We start from the raw sequence: 13,085 nt of genomic DNA on the forward strand, positions 1-13,085 counted from the left end.
ACCTGTCATAATGAGCAATAAGAGGCACTCACAAGGGAGCAAACTAATAACATTCCAAGGCTCCACAATCCACTGAGCTCAAGGAACAAGGACTAGGAATCCAACATGATTCCCTCACTGAGCACTACAAATAGACTACTAAACCTTCCTCAACAGCTTCTGATTTCAGAAGAGGGAAAAAAGAAAAATCTTTACATCAGATTCCTGCATGATATTTTACTTAGATAATTAAAACTCAGCCAAAGTACATGAAAAAAGATCCTTAGTCAGTACACTTATTAAATATACAACTGTTGAAAGTTCACAAATATCTGGATACCTACATTTCTAATTAAAAAGATAATATCACAGTTGAGAACACAACTGTTGAGCCAATAAATCTGAAAATGGTACCATTATATTAAGGAAGAGTAATAAATTATTCTAACTGTACCTTGCAATAAATGATACAATGTTAACAAGCAATGAAAGTCTCAATTTCAAAAATGAAGTTATGCCATCTTTGAGAGGGACCTACTTGGGGAAATGGTGAACCAGAGCAAGCTGATATTAAAAATACAACAAAAAGCAAGCATAAAGAAATTTTATATTTTAAACCAGCAGTCACTGCAATAGCCAACCCTGTATTTCCGTTTTACTTCAAGACCACTAAAACATTAACTGGCACTATAGAGAGCAAAGCACGAGATATAATCAAGGTGCTTTTTAAAAAGAAATTAATTGCTTTAAAAATATACAGCCTATATATTTTATTTCAAAAATAAGAAAGGGCTAGCAGATCTCATCCAGATTCTCAGACTGGCAAGCATATATAGAGTGACAGGGGCAGGATTTAAGTGGGTATGAAAAGTGAGATCTCAACATTTACCCAGGCCAGGACATGAGGCTGTTACTCCAGACAACATTAGGGAATAAAGACCAGCATTTCTCCCTCCCATGTGCAACTTGCCAAATGTGTTAGGCCTGCTGGGTCAGCATATTTGGCCTACCCAGCGCTGCCTTGTGTACCAGGCTATTTGAACCTGCATAGAACCCTCTACTGTGGTGTGAAGGGAGTATTGAGAGCTTTCCTGTGTGGCTGCTCTATACTGCCACTTTGCCATGCACAGGGGACATGCAAGGATTGGAGTACAATGGCAAACTTACTTTACCTGCAAAGTGAACTCAAGCTTGCTCTTGAACAATTACTCATCACAGACATTACTCTATACCGTATAAACTTTCATTAACTGCAAATAATGGAGAAATACCGGAAATGCTGGGAAATCCATTACAATAACTACGTTGGTAATAAATATGGAACGTAAATGCTAGCTAGATTTCTGCTTACAATACTTCAGTTTGTAATGAATGGGTTCCTGTTCTGCTTAGTCACTATAATAAGCAGGAGCCAATTATTTTACAGGCTTTTTGTGCCTTTTACTGGTCCCTCCCATGAACTACTGCTAGATGAGCTCAATAAAACACACACAAACATATTAATTATTCCCAAACAAAAGGTAGATTCAGATGGAGTCTAGTGAGAATACATATCAGTAAGGCTAAGATTTTATCATGGTTATTTTTAGTAAAAAAGTCACAGACAGGTCACAAGCAATAAACAAAAATTCACGGAATCCGTGACCAGTCTGTGACTTTTGCTGCTGCGGTTCCATGGTTTCTCACACCACCATGGTGACTAGGAGCTGTGAGGTCCCCCTCTGCCTGTGGCAGCTAGAAGCTGCAGGGGGTCCCCATCCACCCACAGTCGCTGGGAGCTGCAGGATCACCATATTTCCCAAAGAGAAAAATAGGACACCCCCAGCCACTCGCCCAAGGCATCCTCCTTCCCCCTCCCCCCACTCCCCTCGACATGAGGCTGTCGCTTATCTCTGAAACCCTGAAGAGGGCCCATCAGGAATCTATCACTGGTCACTGGAATCTTGCAGGGGCTCCCATCACTTGTGTCACCTTTTGCTGGAACCCTGCCATGGCCCGCAGGCTGCCAGCTCCAGAGTCCCACAGCCTCTGAGGCTGAAGCAGAGAATGTCACAGAGGTCTCTGGAAGTCATGGATTCCGTGACTTCCATGACCTTGTGGCGTAAACATAGCCTTACATATCAGCAATTTGGGGCAAAACACATTACAGGGACATTGTAATTATCTCCAAACTAAGTATTATTAACCCAGAAAATTCAAAGATAAAAGTTAAACCAAAAAGAAATCCAAACATGTTGAAGTATGGAAACGCAGAGTTAGGGAACTCAAAAATCTTTAACACTCCCCTGTAGTTATGTCATGTGGGACATATCTATCAAATTATTACTATTTTGGAGTACGTGTTGAAGAGGAGTCTGATCTTGCTTAGGGACAGCCTGTTATGGTGCATTCCACACAGCTGAAAGAGATGTTTGACATCTCATAGAAGGCCTATCACTGAGCTCTATCTGGGGCTATTAACTTTGGAGGATTCCTAACTACTGGCCCATTCTCATGAAAACTGACCTTCTATTCAGGGGCCCAAATGGGGGCAGGACAAGCCTCACTGTGGAGACTGGAACTTCCCAAGTGGCACACATGGCACAGCAACAAAAGTCTACTTAAGAGCAGCATCCTACTCTGTGTAGGAAAGTGGGTTGACCTTGCCAAGAAAGGAAAGAGGGCAGGAGGAACTGCACCTAGCTTGGGACGCTAACTAACCTTGGACATACAGCAGGGGTGAGATCAGATCAGGGGACAGTGCATCTCAGGACTTTTGTTGATTTTGAATACCTAAAACTCTTGAGTGTTTTAAGAGTAAAGTTTCTGTGGTTCAAAAATTCTTCTGCCAGGCCTGTGTTCCTGCTTTCCTGTCACATTGTCCCTGAAGGGGTTACAACTAGAAGCCTAGTGAGCCCACCAGCTAGGTAGAGATTTAGGGGAGTATGTTTAAGGTTGCTATGGCACTAGCCGAGTAAAAGTAGTATTTAAAAAAAAATGACTTTCCTTTGCTACTAGCAAAACTGAAAGATTTTTTCAATTACTTTTTACCATTTACTGTTTATTTGCTTTTTGCACTTCACCAGTGTCCACAGACTAGTAATTTTCTTGTTCTCATGCACTAGCAAAATACAGACAAGTTGAGTTTGTTAAATCCAAACAAAAGATGGTTCCCATTTGTCTTAATTTAATAAAAATATTTCCATTAAATTTTGTAAACAAAACACACTTACACACACGTTAGGACTAAATTACCTCAAGATATATCAGCTACTCTTGTCTCTCTGTGTACGGTTTCGTGCTAGCTCAGTACGAGAACTTAGTTCTTGCTCTGCCATTTGAAATGCCTTTTGTCAGTGAACATCCCATGTGTCCAGGCATCTTTGATTTCCAAGAAATTTTGTAATATCAGCAAAATTGAGGAGAAGTATCCTACATAGTACGCCATTCCCATAAGCTTCAGCACCTCCAATATGGCTTTATTTTACCTGGATCAGCTTCTGTTCCTGGAAACTAATGTCAAAATCTAACTTGTTACACTACAAACTGTTAATTGTCAGTACCAACCCCGATTCCTGAAATCCCTTCACCACAGCATGTAACTTAATACCTAGTTCTTTGCTATTGGATTCATACTCTAGATTATCAACATGACTAATGGTGCCTTCCAATCCAGTAACCAGTTGGGAAATTCAACAGATAACAATATCTACCAAAACATGCAATGAAGGTAGCAAGACATACCTACTGTGTATGTCCAGGTAACTTGGCCAGCTTCAGAAAACGATGTAATAAAAAAATACTTTATTTGATTTGGGTTTTGTAAAAGATGCTCTGTTAACAAGAAGTAACATTCTGTTGTCTTTGATCTGTAATAGATTTTTTTTAAATTGACATAAGGCATTCCAGTACCTCTCTGATAGGCATCAATATATACATTTCTGAACAATTAAGTAATGCCGTCTGCTACCTGGCTTATATGCTCCAGCATGGAGATGGTGCAGAACGCAGTACATGAGCACAATGCTATGAGCTCTCTTCCTGCCTTCTCTCCTCCCCTGCAACTCCCAAGAACTGCATCTCTGCGCCAATCCTTCTTGTGAGTCTCTAAGATTGCAAATCCAGCTTCCCAACATCAATACTTCACCAAACCTCCAAGCACTAGCGCTCTGTCAAAAATACTCTCACTCGATTTCAACGACAGTCCAAAAGAGTCCTTTATGCACACAGAACCACACAATTTCAAATGGCACACTCAGTGATACACGTCTTTCCTCTCATAGGAGTTAAATCCCTTTAAGCAAACAGGTTTCATTGGTCTAAAATGGGTGTAACTGAGAGGAGAATCAGTGCCCTGATTTGCTCTTCACCTTTGGCAGGCATGACTGTATAAATAAAAACTCACTCACTCTGGGTGCATAGTCAGGTGGCCTGCTCACATTAGGTCTCTATTGTTTGCAGCGAGCAGTTTGTGGGGTTTTTTTGTTTTTTTATGAAATGATAATCTTTTAGAGAGGGGAAAACATCAGGGAAGGGATTAGAAGGTCTCAATTAAACATTCAGTGGTTTTAAAAGTATGTTAATTTTTGACCCTGTCAATTTTGACAGAGCCCATTTTAAAGGCTCTAAATCCTATAAAACATTTTTCTCTTGAAATGAAATGATAGGTTTAAGGCAATTCTTCTAAGTAGTATTTTTAATGTTATTTCAATTTAATTGGATTTAAACCTCAATGGAAAGCCACAAATCTTAGACAAGTTGTTGCTTATAAAGCATACAAAGACAATACAAGGGTCAAACTAACTCCAAGAGTTGCACTAGACAGATAGCAACAGTGGACTGAACTGATGAGTAAACATTGAAAAATACAAGGTAATTCACTCAAATGTACAAGCTTAACTCAAGCCACATTAATTTGGCACTCTTTACAGATGTGTGCACACTGGAGAGGTCTAAACAGAGTTATTTGCACATGATAGTAGCATTGAGGTTGTAATATGAGTGTGGTGTTGAAGAATTTGGTGTGTGCTTTGTGTTTGGCTTTATAGGTACATTTGCGTACCAACTTTAAAAACTGAATGTGGTAGAGGAGTAGGGGGCATCTCCATTTCTCCCCATGTTCTTCCTAGTATAACCCACACTTCCCCCTAAAGCCTCACTTCAACCATCAAGGCATGCCAGAGCCTCACTCAACACCCTCACACCTCTGCTCACCCGCTTGTGCCCTGCTATGGCTCCTCACCTCCACTTGGCTCCCCACAGTGCTACTCTCTCTGCTTGCTGAACAAAGCTGAGGACTCAACAAAGCAGGCTAGCAGCTTTGGAAAGCAGAAGTAGCTGGCAGAACTTGACAGTTCTGATAGCTTTTCCTTACAGAGATAAAATATGTTAGCACAAATAAGGAAAATAACTTTTTTGTATTTAAAGATAAAGAATTACCTTTGTCTGTTATGGGAGGAGTGTATCGTTGTGCGAAGTTTGGAGCTTCTAGTGACTGATTATTTAACCACTGTTACTTGGAAAAAACTATAATCTCGGGGGTGGGGGGCTGTTCTCTTCTAAAATTAGTAAATATTCAAGCTATAAGTATAGTAAATTCAACTGACCTATTAAAAGTTAGTGTGTTCAGTTGAGACCCCTTTCTACCATTAAAGAATAAGAGAAATTTTAGTCCTATCTTGTTGTGACAGGATGCTGGCCTGGGACTCCTGAGCCAGCCCTCTGTCATGCCAGCTCCAATTAAGGGTGATAAATTGGAACTGGCTAGAGAAACCTGTGCCTGATTGGTGAAGGAGAAACAGCTGCCAGCCTAATTAGCATGGGACTACATAAAAGCCTCAGAGGAAGGAAGCCGGGGGGCACAAAGAATGGGGGAAGCCAGAGAGTGGAAGGAGAGGGGTCGCTCATCTGTCCTGGTTTCAGAGACTGACAAGTCCTTAAGGCTGAAAACCCTGAACTGTAGATAGTGAGAAGGTGGTAGGATTGCACACTGTAAAAAACTGCATTGGTGACTGCTGAGCCAGAAGGTCTCTGAATGGGTTTTGGAGCAGAGCAGAGGCAGGAGCAAAAGGGGCCCTGCTATGCCCTGTTACACTTGTGCAAAACACAAACTTACTTAAGGAACCACAAGAGCACTTCCATAATGTAAGCCTGGCTTGACAAGAGTAATTAAACATGTGGGAGGCCACATTTTTTGGAAGACAAGATTAGGGAGGTAAATAGATCAGCAGGCTGAAAACAGAACATTTTTGCTAAAATGGGTAAATTGGTCACTGAGCTAAAGACAGAATGTCTAAACTACCTAAGATGAGAGGAGGGAACACCCACAAAGAACAAGACAACAATGGACAAGATAGGTCAGGAATGTAAAGATGAAATAAAGAGTAGGTCGAACATGGACAGTGCGTGGATGGAGCATGCTGTACAGGGACTGGTTGCTACAAAGTAACCAAGGCAATCCCAAATTGTGCAATGCAATGTATAATAAATGTTAACATACACAAAGGGAAGAGGGCTTCTGTGTAACTTTGGACATTTGATGAACTCTGTATCCATTCCCTACATTTTAGTCTGATCAACTCAGAATAGCGTTGCTAGGCACCAAAAAGATACTTGAGCAATGAAGTCTGAGGTCAAACTGAGTTCTTGGGAAGCCAAGCGGAAAGAAATCTCAGAGGGAATCCCAACAGGTAGTAACAAAGTTCTGAATTACTGAAATGTGGCTTGTCACTTTCTTAAGTAATGATCAAGAAAATCATGACAAAGGGTGAAACCAGCAACCGCGAATCAATGAGTCAGCAATTCCCCACACACAAAGTGAAGTCAAAAGCAATTTAGGATAAGAGACAATAGCTATTGCTGTCTCGCTCTGTTTACTAAAAGAGCATATGAAATGAGCACTCTCACAGAGAAGCAACCTGGGTACCAAAAAGGCAGAAATAAATACATTTCAGTTTCTTATAGCATGGGGGGGAGAAAGGAGCAAGCAAGCAAAAACTGCATACTTAAAGATACATATGACAGCTTTCTAACAGACCTGTGTGCCATTTTAAATTCTCTGAGATCATCTTGTTTCAAGATGTTTTGCTTCAGTTTCATAAATTTAAAACAAAATGCTAATTTATTACTATAATTTATGAGATCATAAAATTGTATTCTATAAAAGGAACAGCAAATCTTATTAGCATACATTTTCTAAATATTTGCTATTCATGTTTGATGTGAGAAAGAACAAATGTTACTCACACACACTTAACAAGTAAATATGCATATTTTGACCCCATTTTAAATGCACTTCCCATAATCTCAATTTAGTGAAAATCCTGTGCTGTTAAAAGAAGAAGTAAAATCACTCCTTGGAATTTTATTCTTACACTATTTATTGAGATATTACCACAGATAAAACAGACTACAGCAGTCTTCAGAGTATAATTGCTGATATTATACCATTATGCGAAACATGAAAGAAAAAATGAAGGCAGAAATTTTCACAGCACAGATTTGGCTTCAGTAACAACTTGCCTAATTCTGAGAGGTGCTAAGGCCCACTACCGTTGAATTCAATGCAAGTTCTCAGCATCTCTCAGGATCAACCCCCATATTCCTGAAGGAAAGCAAAGCAATGGATGGGAAAGGCACACATCTTTATAATCAAATCCAAAACTATACTAGAGGTCTGATCTACTCCTTCAGTTGGGTTCCAATTATACCAAGACTCCCAAATGGGGTTAGCCCCAAGCCTGCAACACCTCAGTCATTCTTCCACTGTAGTATGATAATGGCTTATACCATTTCAGAGGATATCAGCGTCTATATCAGCTTAAACTGCAGCTATAAGTCTCAGCCCTCAGAAGTTACCAATGAGGAGATGCACCATGCCAGCAGGTGCTCCTGAAGGCATAAGAGGGAACTCAGCTCCATGATACATCTTTTGAAAGAGCACAACATGAACTCTCTACCGGAGGGGAGCACGACCATGGCCTTACCTCCATTAAGGACACTGGTGATATTGTAGGCACTAGCCTAACCCAGTTCATGTGCTCCTAAGCAAGAACACAAGGGGAGAAAACGAAGGAAAGTTTATTGCACCCTCAACCCTTCCCCCCTTCTTCCTTACACAACTATGAAAGTTTAGGCACAGTATATCCTACAGGGTTCATTTTGATTTTGATACAAAAACATGCATCACTTGTGTGTAATGTAAAAATCAGATACATGTCCAAAAAAACAAAATGTAATTTAACCCTTACTAAAATGAAGTGGTTAATGAAGCAAGAATTATACTACATTACATCTCAATTTCAGTAATTAGAATTTTATTTAATAATTACCTGCCAACAAGTGATGTACAGCACCCAATTTGTTCCTTGATTTATGAATTATATGCTCAAATGCACCATTGCTCTTATTCCCAGCTTCTCTCTTGATGGCATCTTTTATTTAAATACACTTGGCCATCTCACGCATAAGTTATATTTCTGTTATGAGAAAAAGTGAAATACCATGCATACACAATTTTTATTGACCTGACTTTTTCAGTTTTTAGTTTCATTTTACTAGTCCCCAGTGGATTTTTGTTTTGTTTAGAACACTGTGTTTGCTACATCAGGATTCTGATTAAGAAAAATTTAAAATCCTACATATATTCAGCAAAATGTTAAAATGACAAATATGCATTAAAAAAGTAGTGCAGTAATGTTCCATCCTGCACATTATACTAAGTCAACCCCTGCCATCACAAAGTTTTAAAAGCAGACAGACATTGCATCTTAATGTACTCAGATATGGGTGGCACTTTTGACTGCCATATACCTACATCAATGTAAAATATATATGAATGGAATGATAGTCAAGTTAAGGATTAACTCTAAAATCAGGATTGTATAAGATTAGAAGGCTATCTAAAATATGTGATCAAGTGGTTGACGCAGCAGACCAGCAGCATGGACTTCCGTGTACTATTCTCAGAATCCCATTCCTCAACTGGATTTCTGCATGATATTGTGTGATCTAATAACTGATCCTGCCTGGAACTGAGCGGGTATCTCTCAAGATAAGAAAGATTCCAGTGGTTCCTCATCAAAAAAATTGCAGAAACCTAGGCTCTCTCAGTGAAGAAGATTAAATTAGAGAGATGTACTGAAATCTTTGAGAGCAGAACAAAAACCCAAGCCTTGATTCAGAGTTTCCCAGAGCAAAAGGGCCATACAGCTCACTGGGAATTCCCTGGCACTAAGAGTGGCAAATGGCTAACACACCAGCCCATGCACCATATCCGCTGGATGTAGTCTGCTAGTTAGTGAGCATGTCTAGCCAAGCTAGCCAACACAGAATATATTGAATAGGAAGGGCTAGATATCAGCAGGTAGGAGTACACCATATTCCTTCTCAGAGATGCTCAGGAATGTGTCCTTATCTCTGGTCGAAATAGCAGAAGATGCACAGGACACTGTTTGCTTCTTGCCATTGACCAAAGCAGGATCTGGCGTTTAATATGGCCTGAAAATTTCATTAACAAGTTGTGCATCATAATTTTAGGTTCTTAATGAAAATGTTAAGAAAAATCAGATCTACCACAGGATAGGATCCTTGCAGCACCCTATCAGATATTTGCCCCTCCTCACCCCCAGCTCAACACATTGTAATTTAGCATTACTTTTGGTGGTTGAGAGGAGGTTTAAACAAGTTTTCAGTCTAGATGTAAATGCTTAGTGGCAGTTTTGTGAATTTATGAATTCATTTGATTTTATGGACTCTGTATGCTTATCCCCTTATGGATGTCTTTCACTATAGACTGTCAGATTAAATTGCATAACCTGTCTCATGTTAAACTGAGGCAGTCCAGTGCCTAGGTGTCTGTCCCTGAATGGAAGAATCATTAAGCATTGCAGACTACAGGCCAAAGACTACTGATTTGTTAATGACTTTTAGCTGCTGTTAGAAACAGAGTATGTTGGTAACCACAGAAGACTGGAGAAGCCCACAGATGACTGGAGAACGGAATTACCCCAAGGGAAGGACAGAAGTGACAAAGTGTTAGCATCTGCTGTTAAAAGAAGATGCTGAGAGAGGGATTTTAAGTGCAGGCGTTTGTTATTTTTCCATAGATCTATGTACCCCTTGAGGTTTTGCTATGAGTAAAGTGTGTGAGGTTTATAAGTGCCATGTGTAAATTGCTTTAATTGTCACAAAGTCCCTCAAGGATTAAACTATCAATTGGAATGCCCACATAGGTGGAGCAATGGAGAGGGAGTGCATGAGCTACTGGGGAAACTGGGGAGGAAAGAAGGAAGGAGAAGGGTAGCATAAGATCTGGAGGCCTAAAACAGTTGGACTGCAGACTCCCACATCCCAAAAGGGGTAGCAGCATTGGTGTCTGTATTCCACAAGTATGCCTGAAAGACAGAGAATGTCTGAGCAACATCCTGACTCAGTAAGCTTAAAAGCACATGGGATCAAAGATTTCAGTACAACACAACAGACTGGTACCCATACAGCTTAAATGAGCTCCCCTTTGTGTAACACTTATGTCCAAGCCAATTAATTTCTTGTATAAGATTTTGTAGGACTTGTTTTACTGAAATCAAGATAATACATCTACCATATTCTGTTCCCTTCACCTTTATAATTCTGTCCAAAAAAGCAAATCAAGTTTATCTGGCATGGTTTATTCTAAAATTCTGCTTATTACTCATTTTGTCACGCCCTAGATGTTAACAGATTTCTCTTAACAATTGTTCCATTATTATATGCAAAAGGGAAGTTGCTTATTAACTATATTATAAATCATGTATCATTTGCAATACCTTAAGTAACTGACAGCATTCTTCATAGCTGCAAAGAGACATGGGTGGGCAGGTTGTGGCCACCAGAGAGAAGAGGACCAGGAGGTATTCCACACAGCTAACATTTTTCAATCAATCCCAGGTCCTCAACATGGGAGCTGTGGATGACCTCTCTCAAGAGCCAGCTGGTCTATGTTGGAATTCCCTCCAAGACCTCTTTCCACTCAGCCACTCATGTCAAGCCAGGCCTCAACTACATCCACACCTGTGGATGGCAGCTTGGCCCAACAAATAAGAAAAATCAAGCTTACCCATAAAGAATTCTTCAACCATCCAAGGAAGATAGACTAATGTTGTTGGGGATTCAATACTCAGAAGAATCGAAAGAAGAATCTGCAAGGGATAGGAGGGCAACACAACCATCCGCTGCCTTCCTAAAACCAAGACACAAGACAAGGCATCGCTATAAGATTGTATAGGCTTTTGAACAGGAAAGGATCCATTGGCAATGGTTCATATTGGCATGAACAACACTGCATCATGGGATCTCTCTCAGATAGCAGATGACTTCAGGGATATTGGAAGCTTGTTGAAGAAGAACATCCAATTGATCTTCTCCAAGATTCTTCCTGTTCCAGAAGCAAATGAAGACGGAAGATTCTGGAAGTGAACCACTGGCTAGCTATGTGTTGGAGGTGTTTTAGAAAAACATTGGTCCACCATCTATGGGGACAGGAGGCTGTGGAGTTTGGATGGCCTCCACCTCAGTAGAAGGGGGACCAACTTTCTTGGAGAGAGGCTAGCTACAGTAGTCAGGAGGATCTTAAAGTAACGACAAAAGGGGAGAGTAAAAAGAGGAAAGATACGAGCACTGAGCACAAAATTGAGATGTTGAGAACAAAATTAATCAAGGAACAGAAGGTCACAAGAGAAGAAATTCTTTAATTTCCTATATGCCAATGCTAAGAGCCTGTGTAACAAACAATATGAATTGGAATTGCTCATTTATGAGCATAAATTTGATCTTTGTTATTACTGAAACCCCTGGTGATATGATTACCATGAAGGGAATGTTAAAAATCAATGTTATAACCTATTTAGGAAGGACTGAGTGGGCAAAAGAGGGGGAGGGTGGAACTCTGTCAAAATGGCATTACCTGTTTCCAAGTCACTGATAACTCGGACAAAAATTATGCGTAATGCTTATGGATCAATACCTAACAGAAAGCACCAACTTATATCCTATCTTGTGTCTACTACAGGCCACCAAATCACACTAAGGACCAGAGTGACCCACTCCTTACATACCAAATATATAATCCTGGGTGGGTGGGGGGAGGAAGCTGCATGGTCATGGGGGACTTCAATTTGAATGACATATGCTGGAGGCTTATGCTGCCAGTAATAGGACATCCTTGGAATGTCTAAATATTATAGATGACAATTTCCTAACTCAAAAAGCATTGCCTAAAACATGGGGTAATTCTATATTAGACCTCATCTTGACAGATAAAGAAGAACTGATCAAAGAACTAAAAATTAATGGTATCTTAGGTACAAGTGATCATGACTTGTTCAATTTTGTAATGTGCAAACAGAATAAAGTCCAGACCAGTCATATAGTCTCTGCTTTCAAAGAGCCAATTTCACAAAGCTGAAACAATTACAAATCAAATCAGCTGGGTGGAAGAGTTAATCAGAGAAATGTGAATGATAATAGGGAATCTTTCAACAGTTTTCTACTACATGCACAAGAAGTCACAATAACCATGACTGAGGAAGGTGGTCATACTGGTTAAAAACATTGATCTGGTTTAGATGGGAACTGAAGGCGGCTAAAAAAAAGTTTTAATATATTTTTATTTTGATAGATAAGAAAGGGGAAGGTGACAGTAATTATATAAATCAAAGGCTAGGAATAGTAGAAAATTTATCAGGGAAGCTGTCATAAAAATAAGGGAAGGTAACCGCCTTTCTGTATAAGTGCTATAAAATCCCTCCTGGCCAGAGGCAAAACCCTTTCACCTGTAAAGGTTAAGAAGCTAAGAACCTCGCTGGCACCTGTCCAAAATGACCAATGAAGAGACAAGATACTTTCAAAGCTGGTGGGGAGCGGGGGGCAAAGGGTCTGTCTGATGCTTTTGCCGGGAACAGATCAGGAATGCAGTCTCAGAAACTCTATTAAGTTAGTAAGTAATCTAGCTAGAAATACGTTAGATTTCCTTTTGTTAAATAGCTGGTAAAAATAAACTGTGCTGAATGGAATGTATATTCCTGTTTTTGTGTCTTTTTGTAACTCAAGGTTTTGCCTAGAGGGATTCTCTATGTTTTGAATCTGATTAC

At 39.9% G+C, this 13,085-nt stretch overlaps 1 protein-coding gene across 1 annotated transcript in view; it reads right to left on the reverse strand.

The window, feature by feature from the left end:
• Positions 1–13,085, reverse strand: part of INPP4B (inositol polyphosphate-4-phosphatase type II B) — a 521,268-nt gene that overhangs the window by 461,179 nt on the left and 47,004 nt on the right. Inside the window, 1 exon segment of the mRNA XM_043513204.1 lies at positions 11,054–11,176. Within this exon segment, the coding sequence (XP_043369139.1) occupies positions 11,054–11,165 (112 nt within the window). The 5' untranslated portion in view covers positions 11,166–11,176.

This window comes from Dermochelys coriacea, chromosome 4 (assembly GCF_009764565.3).
Source record: "Dermochelys coriacea isolate rDerCor1 chromosome 4, rDerCor1.pri.v4, whole genome shotgun sequence".
In the NCBI taxonomy this organism is placed as follows: Eukaryota; Metazoa; Chordata; order Testudines; family Dermochelyidae; genus Dermochelys; species Dermochelys coriacea.